At 39.1% G+C, this 21989-nt stretch overlaps 2 protein-coding genes across 2 annotated transcripts; one reads left to right on the forward strand and one right to left on the reverse strand.

The window, feature by feature from the left end:
* Positions 1-12592: 12592 nt before the first annotated feature.
* Positions 12593-13484, reverse strand: LOC114826065 (uncharacterized). The gene is made up of 2 exons (XM_029105716.1): positions 13323-13484; positions 12593-13213 (listed from the first exon to the last, which is right to left on the reverse strand). The coding sequence occupies exons 1-2, from the start codon at positions 13482-13484 to the stop codon at positions 12593-12595; spliced, it is 783 nt and encodes a 260-aa protein (XP_028961549.1).
* An 886-nt stretch (positions 13485-14370) lies between these two features.
* On the forward strand, positions 14371-16511 carry LOC139196566 (uncharacterized). Its single transcript, XM_070822795.1, has 3 exons — positions 14371-14506; positions 15877-16117; positions 16166-16511. The coding sequence occupies exons 1-3, from the start codon at positions 14371-14373 to the stop codon at positions 16509-16511; spliced, it is 723 nt and encodes a 240-aa protein (XP_070678896.1).
* Positions 16512-21989: the final 5478 nt, after the last annotated feature.

A 21989-nucleotide genomic window follows, 5' to 3' on the forward strand; every position in this document is an offset into this window, starting at 1 on the left:
TGGTTTTCTGGCTATTTTCGGCCCTCTGACCCTCTGGCCTATCCCTCGGTTGGAGACGGTTTTCGGGCTATTTTCGGCCCTCTGACCCTCTGGACCCTTCGGTTGGAGATGGCCTTAGAACCTGATTATCAAATACAAAATGGGCCTCCATCTCCGTGTATAAGAAAGAAAATCTAAAGCATAAAGAAATATATACTGAGTAATATGTGTAGGACTAGAAGAGTTAATAAAATAAAGGAGATGAACTTTATGATCCTGATGACTAATGTCAACCAACCCAGTGAGAAGTGGCATTGGTCAGTGGTGGGGATTAGAAATGTCAAATAGGCATGCACTTTCTTTACACAATTACTATTGTTTGAGAATCACCTAGGTAATTTTTTTTCCATATCCAAACTCCAAAGTGGTCATCTTTATTGAACTAAATATGGTAAATACCAATATTGAACTAAACATGGTAAATACCAAAAATATGTATGACAATATTTGGGAATTTCTTATATATTCATTAATCTCCAAAGTGGAGTATATATAGGAGTTACAATTGGTATTACATATGTACTTCACCAATGTGGGACAATAAACTACTATTTATACTCTAACTAATATATAACTTGCAACACTCCCCCTCAAGTTGGTGCAAAGATGTTACACATGCCCAACTTGTCAAGCGAGTTGGAAAACACACTATTAGACACAGCCTTAGTAAGAGCATCAGCAAGTTGATCTTCATATCTCACAAACGGAAACATAATAATTTCAGCATCCAATTTTTCCTTAATGAAATGTCGATCAATATCCACATGTTTTGCTCGATCATGTTGCATTGGATTATGAGCAATCTCAATAGCAGCCTTGTTATCATAATGAAGTTTCATAGCACCTTTGGGGTTAAACCCAAGATCTCTCAACATTTTTGTCAACCACAACAACTCACATACACCATGCGACATACCACGAAACTCAGCTTCTGCACTTGACCTAACCACCACTTTTTGTTTCTTGCTTCTCCAAGTAATTAAATTACCACCCACAAATGTAAAGTATCCAGATATAGATCGCCAATCAGTGATAGAACCTACCCAATCTGCATCTGTATACCCTTCGACATTCAAATCATTCTTGGAGAAAAACAGGCCTCTGCCAAAAGCCATCTTCAAGTACCTCAAAATAGGGGTTACTGCATCCATATGAGCTTCACTAGGTGAGTGCATAAACTGACTTACCACACTAACTGCATAAGCAATGTCAGGGCGAGTGTGAGACAAATAAATTAATCTCTCCACAAGCCTCTGATACTGCTCCTTATGAGTAGGAACTTGATTTGGAAATAAGCCCAGACAATGATTCTGCTCAATCGGAGTATCAACAGGTTTGCAATCTAACATACCTGTTTCAGCTAACAAAACAAGAACATATTTCGGTTGAGACAGAAAAATACCATGCTTGGATCGTGCAACCTCGATTCCAAGAAAATACTTCAATTCACCCAATTCTTTCATCTCAAACTCAGTAGCTAGGTACTTTTGAAGACGTTGTATCTCCTTCTGATCATCACCAGTCACTATCATGTCATCAACATAAATAATCAATGCAGTTAGCTTACCATTTTATCGCTTTAGAAACAAAGTATGATCTGAATGACTCTGGATATACCCAAACTTCTTCATTGAACTTGTAAACCTCCCAAACCACGCTCTAGGAGATTGTTTCAAACCATACAAAGCCTTTCGTAACCTGCATACAACACCCTTTCTAGGAGATGTTCCAATACCAGGTGGGATATCCATATACACTTCCTCCTTAAGATCACTATGAAGGAAAGCATTCTTAACATCAAATTGCAACAAAGGCCAATCCTGGTTTGCTGCTAAGGACAGAAGAACACGCACAATATTAAGTTTGGCAACAGAAGCAAATGTCTCCTGATAGTCCACCCTATAGGTTTGAGTATAATCCTTAGCAACTAATCTAGCTTTATACCGGTTAATAGAATCATCTGCTTTGTGCTTAATAGTAAACACTCATCTACATCCAACGGCTTTTTTTCCGTTTGGTAAAAGAACCAAATCCCAGGTAGAATTCTTTTCCAAAGCTTCCATCTCAACTTGCATGGCATTAACCCACTTAGAGTCAAACAAGGCATCTCGCAATTTTGTTGGAATTGATACACTAGATAACTGACATATGTAAGATGCATATGGTTTGGATAAACGATGAGTAGACACATAATTGTTGATAGGATATTTGTCTTTAGCATGCACATCAGGCTCATATTATACTTTAGGTTTTCCACGATAGCTCGTGGAGGCAACTGATAAGTAAAAGAATCGTCAGAATTTACCTCATGTATGCCACCATCTTGTACCAAACTGTTAGAAGAATCATCACTGGACGAACCATCATCAGACAACTCGTTAGACATATCAGCAGCAGGCAACCGATCATTAGAAGGCAATTCGTCAGACATACTAACAGGCAACTTGCTAGGCACATCTGATCTATCGTCAGTAGAAATAGTTCTGGGAATAACAGGTGATCGATCACTATCTGTAGTCGACTGATCAGTATCATGCAACATAATAAGTTCTGTTCCCAACTCTGCCTGTAACACATCATCCATACCATCTCTTTGAATCTGCACTTCATTCCCCCTTTCCCCATGAAGTGGAAAGTCGGAAGAGGGCTTCACAAAATGAGAAACTTCCTCTTGGAAGGTGACATCCATGGTAATATAAGTTTTTTGAGTTGGAGGATGATAACACTTATAGTCTTTCTGATTGTTAGCATACCCAATAAAAACACACCGGAGAGCACATGCATCAAGTTTACTCCGCTGATGAGAGTAGACATGCACATACGCAATACACCCAAACACTTTCAGAGGAAGCTTTGATACAGAAACAAGAGAAACATGTTGTTGTAGCACATCGAACGGTGTCTGAAAATCAAGAACCCTACTTGGAACACGATTGATCAAATACACAGCAGCCAAAACAGCATGACCCCACAAATGATTAGGAACACATTTATCCAACATCAAGGAGCGAGCAACTTCCATTATTTGACGATTCTTCCGTTCGGACACACCATTTTGTTGGGGTGTAAACGGAGTAGTTGTTTGGTGAATAATAACATGATCACGAAAAAAACATGCCAAAGTGTGATTCACATATTCTCCCCCGTTATCAGACCTGAAGACCTTAACTTTGGTCTGAAACTGAGTAGACACCATTGTACAAAATTCTTGAAGAAGTAACAGAACATCACTCTTATTCTTCATCAAAAACACCCAAGTTAACCGAGTACAATCATCAATAAAAGTAACAAACCAAAGGAATCCATTAGAAGTAACTTTTGTTGGACCCCACACATCAGAATGTATCAAATCAAATGGCAAAGTAGCTTTAGAATCACTTAAGGAAATGAAGCACGATTATTCTTAGCCATGACACATGTGTCACACTTGAACTCTGAATCATTACAAGTGAGAAACAAAGAAGGAAATAGATGTTTCATATAACTAAATGATGGATGTCCCAATCGTCGATGCCACAACCAAATTTGATGTTTGTCATCCACTTTAGCACTTAAAACTTGATGATTATTTGAACAAGAAACAACAGTATCCTCCATAATCAAGATGTACAAACCCTCTATTCTTTTACCATGACCAATTATCTTCTGAGTTTGAATATCTTGAAAATAACAATACGTAGGGTAGAAGTGAGCAGAACAATATAAGGTATCAAGAAGTTTTCCTATCGACAAAAGATTGCACTTAAGATCAGGAACAAGTAAAGTACGGACCAATGATAAGGTTGGAGTCAGAGAAATAGTGCCTTCACCCTCCACAGGGGAATGTGCTCCATTTGCACTAGTAATATACGGATTACGAACATAGTCACATAATTCATCAAACACTTTAGGGTCACTAGTCACATGATCAGTGACCCCAGTATCTATTATCTATTTATTTGTTCCACCAAGATGCATAACAACACTATGATTATATTGAGCCATTGAACACAAATCACGAACAATAAAGGCACAAAAGATACGCAGCGGAATGAAAACAATTTACCAGACTGCAGCAAAGCACTGTTCACGGTACTGTAGCAGACTATTCACGGCCTGTAGCAAATCACTGTTTACAGCACTGTAGAGGATACTGTTCACAAGCAGACCACTGTTCACGCAATGTACTGTAGCGCGCCACTATTCACATTTTTTTTTTTAACGAAGGAAATCACGAAAATTGTGGGCACAAAATTAAAGCACACAGGTCACCAAGAGCGAACTGCTCTGATGCCATATTGAACTAAACATGATAAATACCAATATTAAACTAAACATGATAAATACCAAAAATATATATGACAATATTTGGGAATTTCTTATATATTCATTAATCTCCAAAGTGGAGTATATATAGGAGTTACAATTGATATTACATATGTACTTCACCAATGTGGGACAATAAACTACTATTTACACTTTAACTAATATATAACTCGTAACACTTTTAACTATAACAAATCTCTGATCCATATATTTTCACATTCACAAACATCTTAACAAATAATTAACTATATATAATACTACCCGATAACCAAATTACCCTGTTCAATAAAAATCGATCATAATGAACATAAAGAAAAAGATGAATCATTTTCTGAAAAAAAAAAATAACAACTTTAGAAGCAAATAAGCTAGCTACTAAACCCTAGTATTGTGATGACTTGTCCAATCCTAGTTCTGATTGAATGAGCTGTAAAATCGAATTGCAAGCATGGAATAACTATAGTGTATAAAAAGATCACAAGAAAAAGAAAAAAGAAAGCTAGGTTAAAAGTATAAAGACATGCAAATATTGGATTGGAAGCAAGAATGTTGTTTTGCTCATGTAACAAGCAAGAAAGGACAAACAATAAGATCATGGGTTATATATGTTGTGGTGGGGATGACGCTGCTGACGGTGGTGTTGCAACAAGCAAGAACCAAGATGCAACATGCACGGGCCACTCTGTATGTTTACTGTTTAGAGAGAGAGAGAGAGAGAGAGAAAGACAGTGACAGTATGAGAGAGAAAGAAAAGAGGAGAGAGAAAGGCTGCCAGATTAGAAAAAGAATATAAGAAATGGAAATCACGGTCGTCCCACTCTTTTACTCGTATTGTCAACATCACTTCCCTTTTCTCCGCAACTCTCTCTTTTTATATATTAACAGTCTTTGCATACTGCCAAAGACTCATAGGGAAAGTTTTAATTTGCTCCGTTCTGTTTCATTCCGTTCATCGTTTTAAGTGAGTCTGAGACTGCAAAGAGTACTGTAACAGTCGCGTAATAAGAAGAGGGATGATGGAATATGTTAATTACTTAAATAATTTATTTTAATTAGGGTTTGGTGGGAAGCATTTATTATATGAGAGGATGGGATAGATGATGATGGAAAATGATCCTCTCCTATCCTTTTCGTAGAGATCCGAAGTATCAATCAAGGAAGATTATATTCATACATTTCAAATTACTTCTTCTATATTTTTTTTATTTTTTAATATTTATTTATTAAGTGTTAGTGGTGTGTAGAAAATATTAAAAAAATAAAAAAGTGTGAGAAAAGTAATTTAGGGTATGTGAATATAATTTCTCATCAATAAATCATGTCCATTCATCGTACATCGTGCGATCAGTTTTCATTAGCTATTATTTATATTCAATTTTAAATTTTAAATGATTTCTGACCACATGATGTATGATGAACTAACATAATTGATTGATCCACGGATCTCCACATAAAGGATCCGAAGAGGATCCTTTTCCGATGATGACACAATGAAGTTGTGTTTTTCCTCATTCTGTGTTTTTATATTTTTTGTGGAACAATACTTAGCTACTTAAAGATGAGTAGGTTCTCCAACTTCAAACTCTTAGTGTTTTAATCATAGAGTTTTGTGTTTATAATCAGAACCATTCATACTATAAATCAAAATGTAAAGATCATTTTTGCAAAAAATAAATTAAAACTAAGATCGTTTAGTCAATCTATTGTAGCAAATACATAGATGATTCGTAATGCTTTTACTAATACCTTTCATTTGTTTTTAAATAGTTTGATGATTAAACAACTTTAGTTTTAATTGATTTTTTATAGAGACGATCTTTATAGAGTGATTTATAATATGAATAATTCTGATTATAAACACAAAGTTCTATAAATTGACAATGAACAATTTTGAAAAATTTTGAGTAGAAATTTCTACTCATCTTTAAGTAGTCAAGTATTTTTTTTTTTACAAGGAAGCAATTTCCCGCCGTCTGACATGCTCAAAGTTGCACATTACAAATACACAAATACAGAGAGAATCAGATAGAAAGCGGGAAATAGGAGAGAGAGAGGAGGGGAGGACTGGAGGAGGAGGGTGCACGATGATGGTGATAATTATGGTACTTTTTTTCTCTCTCACTGTCTATTTCTTTGAGTCTATGGTCTCTGTGGCTTCGTGTCAGCACGTCCCGTCAGACGTTTCCCCACCCCTGTTGGTTGTTTTTGGGGGTGTAGCTGGCTGTCACATGAACTCTGCCCTGTTTCTTTGTACGCTTCTACTTAATTGCTTTTTCTTACTACATATAATTAAGTCACGGTCGAATTAACTATTATTTAACAGATTTGATTTAGTTTTAACAAAAGAGTAAATTGTAGCTATGATCTCTTAACTTTAACTCAATTGGAGCAATGGTCTCTCAACTAAAAATCCATTACCATTGGTCCCTCAACTCATCAAAATATGCAGCTATGGTCCCTCAACTAAAAATCCATTGCCATTGGTCCCTCAACATAACTTGTTTTGACAAAAAATTTGACGTAGTTGACGAAAATTACCATAATTACACACTTTGATAAGTTGAGGGACCCTAATTGTATAAATGGTCATTCTAACATAACTTATTTTTACAAAAGTTTGACGAAATTGATGAAAAGAACTATAGCTACACATTTTGATAAGTTGAGGAACCAATGGTAATGGATTTATAGTTGAGGGACCATTGCTCCAATTTGATTAAAGTTGATGGACCATTGCTACAATTTACTCTTTAACAAAATTATGAGGGCAACCGAAAAGCGAGGAATGGAATAGATATGATCGACCATCGTTAAATTTTTTAATATCTTGACACTAATAAAGAGAGAATTTTTTTTTGAATTTGTATTAACAATACAAATAAGATGATGAATACGATGTTAGAGTGAATAGATGTGTTACAATCTCATGTATTTTTGTGAAAGAGTTATTAAGAGCAATTCCAACGTTGCAAATGCCCCATAGGGCAAGTCACTATTGAATAGCCTCCAATGAACAGAAACTGCCTTTTGCATCTCCACCCATACACTGAATAGCCATGACAATAGACAATAAAATATTAGTATTTTTTATTTTATAAAATAATACAAAATAATTTTATTTGTAATTTCGGATAAGATTTTAATCGTTCTCGTTGCGCCACGTGTTATTATCCGAGAAGACAATTTTTGTTGATAGATTTCGATAGGATATTTATCCAATGCTGTCGTGCCACGTGTCATTCTGTGGATGCAAATTTCCGCCTTCTTCTTCTTGGACAAAATTGCACCTACAAAGCAATTAACACCTTAGGTCAAGGCCAAGAGCCTCACGCACCCACGATGAATGGGGGGGGTTTGGCCGAAGAACCTCCGATGCCAAAGTTAGAATTTAGAGAGAAAAGTATTTTGAGAGTTTTTTGGGATTTTTGCCAAAGTGTTGGAATTAGGGCTGGAAAAAATTCCCGAAAATCCCAAACCAAACCAAAAAAATCCCGATCCCAAACCAAAAAAGTCCCAAACCAAAATTCCCGAAATTTCGGTTTGGGAATCGGTACTCTCTCCTCAAATTTTCGGTATTCCCATACCGAACCAAAATAAAAAATATATATATTATTTAATTTTAAATATATATTTAGAATTATAACAGTCCTTAGATTTGGTTGAGATTTAATCTCAACCGTAGAATCCAAATGAAACCCTTACTCTCTCTCAACCTCACCACACTCTGCTCTCATCCTCAACCAATTTCGCTGGATCTTTCTCCTCTTTATTTGCCGTCTTCAAATCAGGCCACTCCACATCACACTAGTGAGTCACAGACTCTCTCTAGACTGACTGCATGAGTGAATGGCAAAGTCCTAGGGAAGAAAGAGGACTAAGGAGGAAACATCGGGTGGTATGTAGGAAATGGTTCACCAGCAAATCCTCTACAGTCTGATGAGCATCGGGTGATACGAAGCCAGCTGCAAAGTGTGGGAGGTGTTAATGAGGTCTGTTGGAGTTTTGTTGTTTGTTTGAGTATGTTTTTTGTTTAGTTTTGCTTTCGGTGGGCTTCCAAGAAAAGGAGAGAAGACATGAAAAGTATGCAGAAAGAAAGACGAATAAAGGAGTAAAGGAATTAGGTTTAGTTTTGCTTTTGATTTAGTTAAGTCCTGCAACCTCTCGGATCCTTCTTGATTTGCCTTCTTGTTCTGCTTCTGTTTGCATCAGACCATATCTTTCCTTCTTGGTCAACGTCTACGTTCTTCTACCTCAATTTTCTGCTTCTAAAAAAAAACCCTTTTCTTGAGCTTGCTGTGTGTTCAACTTCGTCAAACTTTGCCATTCTGAATTTTGATTTTGCTGCATTTGGTATGAAATCCTGAATTTTCTGAGTTTATACAAATCCCAAACCGTCCCGAAATCCCGAATTTTTTTTGGGAATACCGAAATTCGGGAATCCTGAAATTTCGGTTTGGTTTCGGGTTGTAGAATACCATTCCGAAAATTATTGGTTTGGGATTTGGGCATTGGGTTTCGGTATGGGATCCCATACCGAACCAGCCCTAGTTGGAATGAGTGTTTGGTGAAAATAGGAGCCTATTTATAGGGCTAGGAGTGACCGGTTTTTCAAGGGATTTTGTGGTTATGGTTTTTGGCTTAATTAGCCAATTTATTGGCTAATTAAGTATGAAAGAAGTAAATGGGAGGTTACAAAATTATTTATTTGTATAAATGGGGTAATAAAGTGGAGAAAAGTGAGAAAGGTGAGGATGAAAAGGAAGTGGCCGGCCCTTTAACAATTTTTAGGTTAAATTGTATAATTTAATAGGTAATTAATGGATTAATTGGGTAATTAATATATTAATTTACCAATTAATATTATTTTGGAGGTTACTTTGCAAAAAAGGGAATTTGATGAGATGAATATTGAATTGTTACCTCTTTGGAGCATTTTTTGAGCTGCTCGCGTGTAGAAATCCCGGTGTGCCTCTAGGGTAGTTTGGTCTTCTTTTACTAAAAAATCCACGTGTCACCTTGTGATTATTTTTGGCTCTACAAATGCCCCCACACCTGCTGGGCTGGTCGTAGGAAAGGGCAGCAGCTGTAGAGATCTTCTTGCTCTAGGAAACTTAGGACTGCTTCCTATCTTGATGTAGATTCCCTCTTTAATGTGAAATTAGATCCTTCTAGGAAAAGGAAATAAATTTCTCTCAAAACCTATTTAAGTCCACCTTAAGTGGGTGTTGGAAATATGCCCTGAAAGTCAATCTTTAGAAGAAACCTTTCAGGACAAATGAATCGATGTATGGATGACTCTTATACATCAAATGGCAAAGACACGAATTAGGACTATCTCAATAAACGATATATGTCCTAAATAGTGTATCCATGGATAATGGATCGATTGAAGAAGTAATCTAATGATGTTAGACTACAGAGACCTTCTTCACATAATCATTATGTCCAAAAGGTTCCTAGTCATTGGATTGTCGGAGGGAAACTGACAATGCTTAGACCGGTACATACTGTGTCCGCTTCAAATGGAAGGATGGAAAGTCTCATCCCATTCGTGTTGTGACACTAAGACAAGTATGTAGGTGCTCATTAAGAGAATGAGTTCACTGAACACAATCGAACGAGAGTACTTGCATGGAGGTCTACTCACATGTCAAGCAAGTAACTCTAATGGTTGGAATAATGTAAGTAGTCCTTTGACCTGAGGCATCGTCGTTGTCTTGTGGCTAAGTATTTAATCTTTGATTATGTCAAAGTCACCCCATTCGTGGATGTCCACGGCATAATTGGGGTTAAGCCACTTAGTCATGAAGGCAAGTGAATGCGCAACAAGGAATCTCTAATCCTCGATTAGAGAGGAAGAATACTCTAACATATGATTCGGGAATCTTCGGCCGAAGTATCGAGCGTAATAAAGGAAAGCGTTCCTATACAACTCAATAGAATCATATAAGAAGGAATAATCACATTAGGGGTTTGACATAATATATCCATACCCTAGTAATGTGATTGAGAGTATTGTTTTAGAGAAGGATCGAATTACATTGTAATTCCAACTGAATAGGTTCTCCGAACAACTTCTACATTAGCTTGGGTAGCTATGACATATGGTTAGATGTCACTCATAGCTTGTGAGTTCTTCTAAATGATTAAATGTAGTCATCAAAGAAGAAAGGTGAATTAAAATGAAGTTTTAATTCACTAAGTGATTGAATTAAATATAATCAATTGGATTGAAGCCAATCACCTCACTGCCTTGCTAATTAGAACCTAAAATGATTGTACACCGATACACTCTTGTAGTGAGTAATTAATGGATGATGGAAATAATTAATTGGATTAATTAAGTGTTGTGATTAATTTAGAAAGTCTAAAGAAATCATAAAAGCGATAAAAGATCGTTTTGGGCTTAAAGAAACGTTCGGGTTTAATTGGGCCCATTGGGCTTTTATTCAAGCATAGGATGACTTGAAATAATAAAAGCCCAAAGCCCAAACCAAACACTGAAGGGCCGACCACTTAAAGGGTTTGGGAGAGATATTTAGTCAAGTTGTTGACTAGGTTTCTTTTTGTCTATATAAGGAACTTTATAGCACAAAGTTCATTAGGGTTTTTGTGTGTTTTTGAACAACAAAGAGGCAAAAGAAAATAGCTCTCTAAAACCACAAAGGCCGGCCACCTAGAGGGTGTATTTACTAACAATCTTTCACCCTTTTGGTTATTCCTCCATCCATCTCACTACACTAATGGGTGTGGATCTTTAGAGGTCTTCTCCTTTGGAGACTTAAGGAGAACCTTGGAGCACTCTTACTAACAAAGTGGAGGAGGCAAGGAGGGAGGCTAACCTCAAGGACTTCAAGGAACAAAGGGCTTAGAGGTGGTCCATCCTTGGTCTCAAGTCTAGATCAAGAGGTATAAGACTAAACTTTCACTTTGTTCTTTACTAAAATGTTTTGATGCATTATATATAAACCTATGAACCTTGAAGGGGATTTGCATGACTATTGCTTTGATATTATTTGATAAATTGCTTCCGTTGCTCATGTATATAAATTTTGAATTGTATATGCATGCTAGTCATTTAGAAATCCCATGTGTTAATCTCATATTTTTTCCTTCAGTGGGTTGTTAAATCAACTTTGGAGAAGGATTTATTCTACCCTACAAGAGAAAGAAAGCTTAGAGGATATTTGTTCCCCCTCCTCTAGTAATCTTCTACATCATGTCCCTACAAATGACCGTCTTTCGTTGCTTTGTTTGTCTTCTCCGCGCCGCATCGATGTAAGGAAAACTTAATTCTCCTTATCTTCTTCTTGGGAGGTGCTGCCACGGGGCAGTCGTCGGGGCGGTGCGGCACGTCGGCTCACAAGGGCCAGGAGTCGGCTTGGCATGGGCCAATGAGGTGGTGTGGCAGGGGCCATTGTTTGTGTTGCTTGACTTGATTGAAGCCAAGGATTGGCTCGACATAGGTCGAGGAAGGAAGTGGCGTGGCATGGACAACGGTTTGGGCTACCACGTCTGGGCTGTTTGCCAAAAATGAGGAAATTGCTGGAGTTTGATTTCTCAGCTGCCGTAGATGGAGCAGTCAAGGATGAAGCTGCCAAGATTGGAGTTGCTAAAGATGAAGTGTCAGATGAGTGAATTGTTAAGTGTAAAAGTGGCTGCTGCTCCCTAACCATTTATTACTTAATTGATATTTAAGCATTCGATCTTTTGAACTATGTGGCCTTCTCGCATTGGAGAGCTTACCTAGATGGGTGTCAAGGATTTAGTTTACCCTCTCGCACTATAGAGTAATTAGTTTACCCTTTCGCACTGGAGAGCAATTGGTTTACCCTTTCGCATTAGAGAGCAATTATTTTAACCTCTCGCGTTGGAGAGCAGACCCATATGGGTGTCGGGGAATTGGTTTACCCTCTCGCATTGAAGAGCAATTAGTTTAACCTCTCGTTCTGGAGAGCAGACCCTTTTGGGTATCAGGGAATTGGTTTACCCTATCGCACTGGAGAGCAATTAGTTTAACCTCTCGCACTGGAAAGCATACCCATAAAGGGTTTTGGTAGTTGTTGTGGACAGCAGTTGAGCCAAACTTATGAATAACTTCTTGAATCTTCATTGAGAATAAAGAAATAAATCAACTGTGCTGGAAGGTAGAAACTGCATAACAAACTGGATATTCTTCGACTTGTGAAACCTTGTTCGTCGAGCTACTTGAGTCTTCGAACTTATTTAGAAAAAATCCAAACGTGGTTCAGGGGGTGATGGGAACTTCCCCTGCTTGTGTAGGCCGTTTTGTTGACCTGTCAAGATACTCGTCGCATCGGCCCTCATTTGTCACCTTCTCAAGGTACTGCTTCCACTTCAGGCAGCCGTTGGTAGTGTGACCTAGTCCTTGATGGAATGCGTAATATTTTGTATGATCCAGCCTGGTAAGATCGCCTTTCATGGGTGGCGGCAGTTCGAACCAAGGTCCATTCTTGAGCTTATGGAGAATTTGGCCGATTGGAACTGTGAACTTGGTGAATGTTTCAAACGCTAAGTCTTCTCTGGTCGGGGAACATTCCATGTGCTTCTTTTCTGACTCATTTTTGTTAGACTGCTTGGCCTCGTCCCATAATGCATGTTTTTTTGCCAAGGCACACAAAGCTGCTAGGGTCAATTCTTCTCCCATGATCAATTTTCCGAATAAAAGATGTTCGGTGGGAAGCCCATTTCTGAATGCTGCCGTTGCTATGTTTTCGTTGCAGCCAACAATCTTAGCCTTCTCCATTTTGAACCTCTTGACATAGTCGCGAATTGTCTCCCGAGGGTCTTTTACGATGCTGAAGAGATGGTCAGATGTCTTTTTGATTGAGCGGTTAGACGAATACTCCTTAGTGAAAACAAAGGAAAGTTCGTTAAAACTCCAGATCGACTGCGGTGGTAGAGTGTGAAACTAGTCTTGCGTCTCGCCTTGTAGAGTTGTGGCAAAAATTTTGCACATAAGCGCATCGTTGTTCCTGTAGAGGATCATGGTACTGCGGTAGATGTCGATCCGGATCTTCGTCTCCCTTGTACGAAATGAAGTGAGGCATAGTGAACCCGCGATGTGGATCTATCCACTCGATCCTATTCGTGAATGGTGACATGCTTATGTTGGTCATGTCTCATCGAAGCGCATCGTCAGCAACCTCGTTTCGTGGGAAATTACGCAGTCGTTCAGTTAGGAGCCTATCAACTTCTTCTTGAATTTGCCTTTGCTAGGGCAATGGAATTTTCGACTGCCCCCAGTCGTGACCTATGGGTTTGGGCCGCTCTTCCCTATGCTCGACTCCTCCATATCGCAGCTGCGATGCATGTGGCATGTATCTAGCAAGCGAACGGGCCGTTCGCAGGCTGCTGGTTGAACTTGAGTTAGATTGAGTGACTGCTTCTCTCCGTCTGCCGTGCTGCATACTCCGATGTCAGGTGGATAATGCTCATTGCGAGCCTAGTTGTGAATGAACATTTCGCCTGGAAGGTTGTCCATGTTGATAATCGGAGTGTGACCTTAACCGTGAACGTATGCTAGCCCGTGGGCTTGATTAGGAATGCACGCTCCTCCGCGCGTTAAGACGAGAGTATACGTTATCCCAAAGACCTAAGCAGGAGTGTAAACTACCAGAACTTTCGGATCGTGGCTGGTTGATAGGTTGCTTGCCGGGACGCTAGTGGAAAGGTTCATCTGCCCTTGTCCTACTTAGGGACACCTCGTCTAGGGTACGTTGGATCTCGGTACGTTGCAAGAGTTGATTCACCAAGGTTGTCTGTTGTGCAAGGGCGCTCGTCAACTCTATGACTTGTCGAGACAAGTGTTGGTCGCCATTTGGATTGGAAGAGGTTGGAAGAAATGTGACTCCTTGAGCAATGGAAGTGTGGTAGACTCCAGGTGTAAGATTTGAATTGGGAAATGTCAAATCCTCGGAGAAATATGGTGAAAATGCCCCCGGCTTGATGGTTTCTCAAGATAGTTGAGACATTCTCAGGCCAACTTGAGCTGCTTGGGAAACCATGGGAGGCAGGGCTGCAGGAGCAGGCTGGATTACGGGAGCATGCTGGGTCACGGGAGCAGGCAGGGCTGCAGAAGCAGGTTGGATTACGGAAGCAGGCTGGGTAATGGGAGCAGGCTACTCAATGCATGGTGCATGTAAATACGAGGCTTAGGCTCGAATTGGAAACACATTGGGCTCACGTTGGGCATGGAGTGACATGGTTCGGGCCGTGGCTTTGGTGGCGTGGGCCTTGGATAGCACGGCTTGGGCTGTATGGGTGGAGCCATGGACCTCGCCGCAGGTGATTGCCATGGTGGCCACCTCGGTGGTTGCCATGGTGGAGCCTTGTGGTGGTGATGCCGCTCCTCCTAAGATCACATTCAGTCTCGTGGATCGCCGCGGTCCCATTTCTTGAATATTGGAATTTTCTAAATTTCTAGCCATTGTATTTCTCTTTTATGTTTCTATCAAAAAATTCTAATAATAAGAACGTACGAAAAATACAACTGGACTAGAAAATAGAGAAAATAGAGAAAAAACCTTTTTGCACGAGAGTTTTCTACGATTGTGAATCTCAACTCTCAATGAAAGCACCAATTAGTGGATGCAAATTTCCGTCTTCTTCTTCTTGGACAAAATTGCACCTACAAAACTATTAACACCTTAGGTGAAGGCCAAGAGCCTCACGCGCCCATGATGAATGGGGGGGGGGACTTTGGCCAAAGAACCTCCGATGCCAAAGTTAGAATTTAGAGAGAAAAATATTTGGAGAGTTTTTTAGGATTTTTGCCAAAGTGTTGGAATGAGTGTTTGGTGAATATAGGAGCCTATTTATAGGGCTAGGAGTGGCCGGTTTTTCAAGGGATTTTGTGGTTATGGTTTTGGCTTAATTAGCCAATTTATTGGCTAATTAAGTATGAAAGAAGTAAATGGGAGGTTACAAAATTATTTATTTGTATAAATGGGATAATAAAATGGAGAAAAGTGAGAAAGGTGAGGATGAAAAGGCAGTGGCCGACCCTTTAACAATTTTTAGGTTAAATTGTATAATTTAATAGGTAATTAATCTATTAATTTACCAATTAATATTATTTTGGAGGTTACTTTGCAAAAAAGGGAATTTGATGAGATGAATATTGAATTGTTACCTCTTTGGAGCATTTTTGAGCTGCTCGCGTGTAGGAATCCCGATGTGCCTCAAGGGTAGTTTGGTTCTCTTTTACTAAAAAATCCATGTGTTGCCTTGTGATTTTTTTTTGCTCCACAATTACCTTTTCAGAATTGTTGAGGATAGATTTCCGATAAGATTTTTAAACAATCACGTTACGCCACGTGTCACAATCTGAAGACAATCTTTGAGGATAGATTTTGATCATATTTTTAACGAATGACAGCATGCCACATGACATTATCTACAACCTAATCCTTTCTTTTTCCTCCATATAACCCACCATACAGAACCAAAAATCACACACCAAAATCCAAATCTCTATCATTATTCATAGTTTTTGCTTCCTTCTTATAGTGCCTTCTTCTTCAAGGATGTTGTGGGAAATCGAGGAGCAAGAGAACGAATTGTTTAAGCAAGGGGAAGAAATGTTCAATCTCCAGGTGACCCAAAATGAGATGGAAGACAAAGAGGATGAGAAACATAGAATGAGAGATGAGGAAGCAAGAAGCCAAAGAGCCTCACATTCCTATCGAGTAATCCAAGCTTTGGCTCAGATTTACAGGCCCAGCCGTTCCACAAACCTTGATAGAAGCAGGCAATGACGAGATACAGATCTCTTGGACGATTATTTTGTCTGTGACAGTGCATTCCCTGATACGTACTTTAGAAGCCATTTTAGAATGGAACTACATTTGTTCAACAAAATCATGACTGTTGTTTGCAACCATGATTCTTATTTTCTGCAAAAGAAGGATGCTTTTGGTGTTACGGATCTCATTCCTGAGCAAAAAATTACTACTACCTTGCGAGTGTTTGCATATGGAGTATCTGCAGACCAAGTGGATAAGATAGTGAGGATGGGGAAATCAACCATTCTTAAGTCCCTGATGAGGTTTTGCTTCACAATCAAATCTATCCACACCGCAGAGTACCTCCGGAAACTTACTAAGATGGACCTACAAAGGCTTTTGAAGAAGGTCGAGATGTGAGGTTTTCCTGGGATGATTGGAAGCATCAATTGTATGCATTGGACCTTGAAAAATTGTCCAAGTGCATGGAAAGGAGCTTATGGGGACATAAATTGAGCAAAAACTGTCCAAATGCATGCCCAATCCCCAGTGTTCAATGATGTCCTCCAAAAAAAAGCACCAAGAGTCACGTACTAGGTCAACAGACGTAAGTACCATGGGCCATACTACCTAACAGACCGCATTTACCCAAGGTGGTCATCATTTGTCAAAACAGTGCCACGTCCGTGAAGTGCAAAGGAAAAACACTTTGCAAGCTGTCAAGAGGGGTGTAGGAAGAATATGGAGCATTGTTTTGGTATCCTCCAAGCTCGTTGGGTGATTGTCAGGGGTGTTGCCAGAATGTTTAATTTAGAGTCGCTTCGATCCATCATGATGACGTGCATCATTCTTCACAACATGATTGTGGAAGATGAGTATGATTATGATGCCGTTGATGAATATGAGCCAAACACGATGAACAATTCTAGAACACAAATATATTGTGCTCATGACGCCACCGAAGAACCCGTACAACACTAGCTATTACAAAAGGATGGACGTTACAATGAAAGGCTTATTCAACAATATACTACAATTCAGGACCCATATATGCACAATGAAAGGCAAATTGACTTGATAGAGCACCAATGAGAATTGAAACAAGCTCAAGAAACTTAAGTTCATTTAGTGTGTTTGTTTTTATTGGTGTGTTTATTTAATTTTATTTGGAGTATTTTTTAAGTTCAGTTAGTGAGTTTTTTTTTTTTTTTGGGTGTGTTTGTAATTTTATTTGGTATGTTTATGTAATTTTATTTGATGTGTTTATGTCCTTTGAATAAAGATTCTCCTAGTCTAAATAAATTACTAAATTAAATAAAATACTAAATTCAAAAAATTGGAAACAACAAAAAGTACTCTATTTAATAAATAAGAAATTACAACCCAAAGTGATTGGAAAATTATGGGCTCTGATTAAAAACAAATTGCCTAGTCCCTTGTGAACGGAAAATCATCACCTAACCAATTTGTGGTGCTAGGATCATCTCCTCTTGTGGTGCTAGGACCATCTCCTCTTGCTCTCGCTTCCCTTGCATGCCTCATTTGCACCACGTCCGCTTTCTCCGAATTCCAAAAATATTTAGAATTCGGTGACTTCCCCTTTAAAGGCTCCTTCATAATGTCACGATCTTGTTGAGCCCTTCTTTCTTCTTTAATCTCTTCCCTTTCTTGCCTAAGTAGCTCTTTTTCTCTCTCATTAGCTTGAAATAATCTCTCAACAGCTACAACTATTGCCTTCTCTCTAGCCTTATCAGCCTCAAATTTAGCCATTTCTTACGCTAAAGTCAATTCACGTTGGCAAGCAAGTTCTTCCATATATTTTGCATAATCGTTCTTGGAAGCATTCCTTTTTCTCTTTGAAGCCTTCTTACCTTGAGGCCTAATTGGATAACTCGTCGACCCTGAAGCTTGTTCAGGGGGCGTTTCCAGTACTTCTTCTATGTCATCTTCATGAACATGCGAGGCATGATCGGGCGTAGAGTGTAGATGAGTACTATTTACGACAACTTCTGGACCGACATGCACAACTCTGAATTTAGGACAATCTTTGACAATATTCCAACATTCCCACCGGTTGAATGATTTGTTTTTGTTTTTGGTTTTGGCATTATACCAAGCTTGTGACACAATGTGGGAGAAGAAATAATTATAATCAAAGTAGCTAATGTAAATTTGGGTATAGTACATAGAAATAAATAATATATTGTTACCTGATCCGCTAAATTTTCCCCACTTCAAAGATTACTACTAGCTTGTGGCAAGACGTCTCTCCACATACTAAATGATTGGTTGAGTATTCTCCAACGACTGGACATCGATTCTTTGGTCCTTTTCCCACCAATTTTCTCAAGATAATTGGTATGAATAAGACTCCACATTTTCCGCAACTGCATCTCATTACCCGTAATCGGATCATGAGTAACTTCAACCCAGTTAGAACACAACGTAACATCTTCAATAAGCGTCCAATTCGTACCTGCATCATTAGTCATTTTGTTGGAAACCAATTGGATTGAAACTTTGAGAGAAAGGTTAGAATATGGTTGAAAATATTTGAGAAAATATGAAATTGTGGTGTAAGGTAGAAGATAATGACAAGGTATTTATAGAAAAGTAAAATCAATTTTTTTTTATATTTTTTATTAATTTTTTGTTGTGACAACCTGTCCTGAATAAATATATATTTTCTCCCTGAATGTGTGAAAATGATGATTATGCCCTTGTTGGCTTGGTGACATGGATGTACGTATATAGTTTTAAATTATTTTTCCTGCTAATGTGATCAAATTGTATTCGACGCCACGAGAGCATTGACGTGAGTTAGGGTCGTATCGGTTTTCTAGCGGAAAAGTTACGACAATTAAAGATCGAGATTGGGTAGAAATATGTTTTTGGGTTGGCTATACCTTACTCACCAATCACCTTAGCTCCTACAATCTTGAATCCAATCAAAATTGGAGTGGTTTTATTTATTTTGGGCCACTTAACATAACTCTCTCTCTCTCTCTTTCTGTTTCTCACGACAGCCCAATTAAGGCATTGTTTCTTTCTTTTCTAACCAATCCCATGCATACACACACACATACACCCACACATGTACGCATCCTTCTTCTCTCCCTCACCTTCTCGACTTTTCCTCGTCCGTACACCGTAGCACCCACACACCCAATCATCACAAAAACGTCACGGATCGAGCTTTTGGAAATCACAATCACACTCCTCTCAAGCTCTCAAACCTAATCATACCCATAGGTTCTAGTTTTGGTGAGATTTAGCCGTAGTTCCACGAACTCCTGCACGGTGGGAATTTGAGACTTGTGAATCGTGGGCGATTCACAAGGTTTTAAGGCTCAAGAAAGCTCTTATTCAACTCCTTAGAGATCCTAGACTAGCTTTCGATCAGAGTTGACGTCGGGACGCGTGGTTTCGAGAAGTTGCAGGGCTGGCTAGATTTTCCAAGGATTATTCCGACCATTTTTCGTTGGTTTTAGGACCTTAAATAGGTATAGTTGTGTTTTATTCTTCAAGAGTTTCAAATCCATATAAAATTCGTAAAATTTGGTTGAGAAATGTAGTTACAAGCTTTAGAAATTTTTCCAGAAATCGGCGACACAGACGGTGGCCGGCGGCGGTTACCGACGAGTCACCAGAGAAGGAAGGGGAATATTCCGTTAACTTTAATGGGATATATTGATGGCGTCAGGTAATTTTAACGGAATATTCCCTAACGTCGTTAGGGATTCCGTCAGTGTGCCAGACACATGCCTGCTCGTGGCCAGCGCGTGAGGGCACGTGAGACATCAGAATTTTTTTCTAAAAATATGGGGATGCTCGCGGTGTTGAGTAGGCCACGATGGTATATTCAAAAACCCCAATTGAGCAACGTATGAGAAGTTATTACATGGTTGTGGTTATGTGCTTAAAATTAATGTTAAATTTGTGGTTTCGCATATAGGTGAGACGTTTCTAGAGGAAGAGCGTAGCCAAACGAGACTCGGGGGTTACGACCCTGCTACATACCAGTGAGTGGGCTTTTGGTTTTCTATATATACGTATATGTGTTTTCCATTTTCCCAGAATTTGTTTTAAATGGATTTACATTTTAAAATGCCATGTCAATTGCATTACATTTTAGTATATGCATTAGTATAGATATGCATATTATTGCATGACGTTGTAGATGCCCAGGTAAGCTTCAGGTTAGTGCATATTAATGATGTGATTGCAGTGTGTATGGTTATGTTTAGATGCATTTAGTGCTCAATATCCTACACCACAGTGTTAGGGCTCCGCTCAAGGCCAGGGCCTAGCCTTCACGTGTTCGTTCACCTCCTGCACCACATGCTCACCTTGGATCCAAGGCAGGTGCCATCCTGTCATACAGACCACATTAGGTGATTCCGACTCGTAGGTGACTTGCGATACTTCGCACAACCTTCATGTGATCGTAGCACTTGAGTGTATTTATTTACACCCAGCCTGTCGTAAAGACCACATTAGGTCGTTTCGACTCGTGTGCAGGAATTGGTAGACGAGCTATAGGTCTAGCTGTACAGGTCACGTTAGGTGAATCCGGCTGACATATCAGTTTACATTGATTTATTTCACCTGGCTTACTTATTTCATTGCTGAGATACTTGACATGGCATATACTTGGTTTTCACTACTCTCGAGCATGATTTCTACATACTATGTATTATTATTTTCTGGGAAATTATACAGGTTTTACGGTGAGGGGTTATTATTTTTGGAAAGAGAAATGGTTTTAAAAAGCTTTGTTTTTGCCCACTCATGTTTTGTGTTTTGCGCCCCTCCAAGTTCTAGTTAGACGTTCATGTTGGTGGCTTACGAGAACTCTACTGTGGTTCTGACATACTTCAATTAATGTAGGAATTTCTTTCATGTCTTGTATAATTAATACTTAGCCTACTAGACTGTATCTAGGTTACCTATGCTTTGAATATGTGTATCTACACCTTAAGTACCTCCACTCGCACTTATATATATTTATCTAGTGTAAGTTAGCTAGTTGGTTTTTATTTACTTACGTTTTCATATCACTATCACTTCCACTCTGCGCTCATGGTTACGTCACCCTCACGTGACGACCAGCATGCCTCGATTCCGGTCGGAGTGTGTCATTTAACATTTTTTACTAACTTAATTCATTTCTGCCGTTGGATTAAAAAAATTTGAAATCCAACCCTCTAAATTGTGCCACATGGCACAATGGTAAAATTTCAAATTTTTTATTGTTATTTTTTTTAATTTATAAAGGCGAATAACGTTGACCGTTGATCTCAAATCCAATGGTTGAAATTAATGAAGGTTTGAATTTTTTTTACCATTCGAAATCCAACGGTCCACAAAAATTAACCGTTGAAATCCAACGGACGAGAAGCTGCCATGTGGCTTCCAACGGTAACATTACTCAGGCCTGTGCCGCAGGCCCCACCGCCTGAAAACATGTCGGGGACACACCCCCACGTGCGCGTGATATGCACATGCCTGACTAAAAACATATTAAAACGTGGCTGACATCACCCTAACGTCAGCGTTGCATCACCTCCACCTCTGGTTCTCAGGCCACCGATTCTTGCTGGGCCTCTTGCTCGGGCCCCCTCTTGCGCTACCGCCCACATGAGTTGGACGTCATTGCTAAGGCTATTGCCCCTTGTTCTCGAGCCGGTCCATCCGGCTACTCCACCCGGTTGAGTTGCTCTAAATATTCAAGTTGCTGGAGTAACTAGCTTTTACCAGAATAGCATTGGATTGGGTTAATCCAATGTTGCAGGGTCTAAAAGGGAATGTGTGATCATCACATTTTCCCTTCACAAAATGATAACAATTAGTCAAATTGTGTTCTTAGTTGATTCATGCTAAAGTGATTTAAACTTT

This window comes from Malus domestica, chromosome 01, assembly GCF_042453785.1.
Source record: "Malus domestica chromosome 01, GDT2T_hap1".
Classification (NCBI taxonomy): domain Eukaryota; kingdom Viridiplantae; phylum Streptophyta; class Magnoliopsida; order Rosales; family Rosaceae; genus Malus; species Malus domestica.

Bases quoted from the DNA above. Each gene is read 5' to 3' on its own strand.
- LOC139196566 (XM_070822795.1), top strand. From the start codon at position 14,371: ATGGGAGGCAGGGCTGCAGGAGCAGGCTGGATTACGGGAGCATGCTGG. The intron at 14,507-15,876 runs GTAAATACGAGG...TCCTTCTTATAG, and splicing joins CTACTCAATGCATGGTGCAT to TGCCTTCTTCTTCAAGGATG. The intron at 16,118-16,165 runs GCAATGACGAGA...TGTCTGTGACAG, and splicing joins ACAAACCTTGATAGAAGCAG to TGCATTCCCTGATACGTACT.
- LOC114826065 (XM_029105716.1), bottom strand. From the start codon at position 13,484: ATGACCAACATAAGCATGTCACCATTCACGAATAGGATCGAGTGGATA. The intron at 13,214-13,322 runs GTGCAAAATTTT...GTTTTCACTAAG, and splicing joins AGGAACAACGATGCGCTTAT to GAGTATTCGTCTAACCGCTC.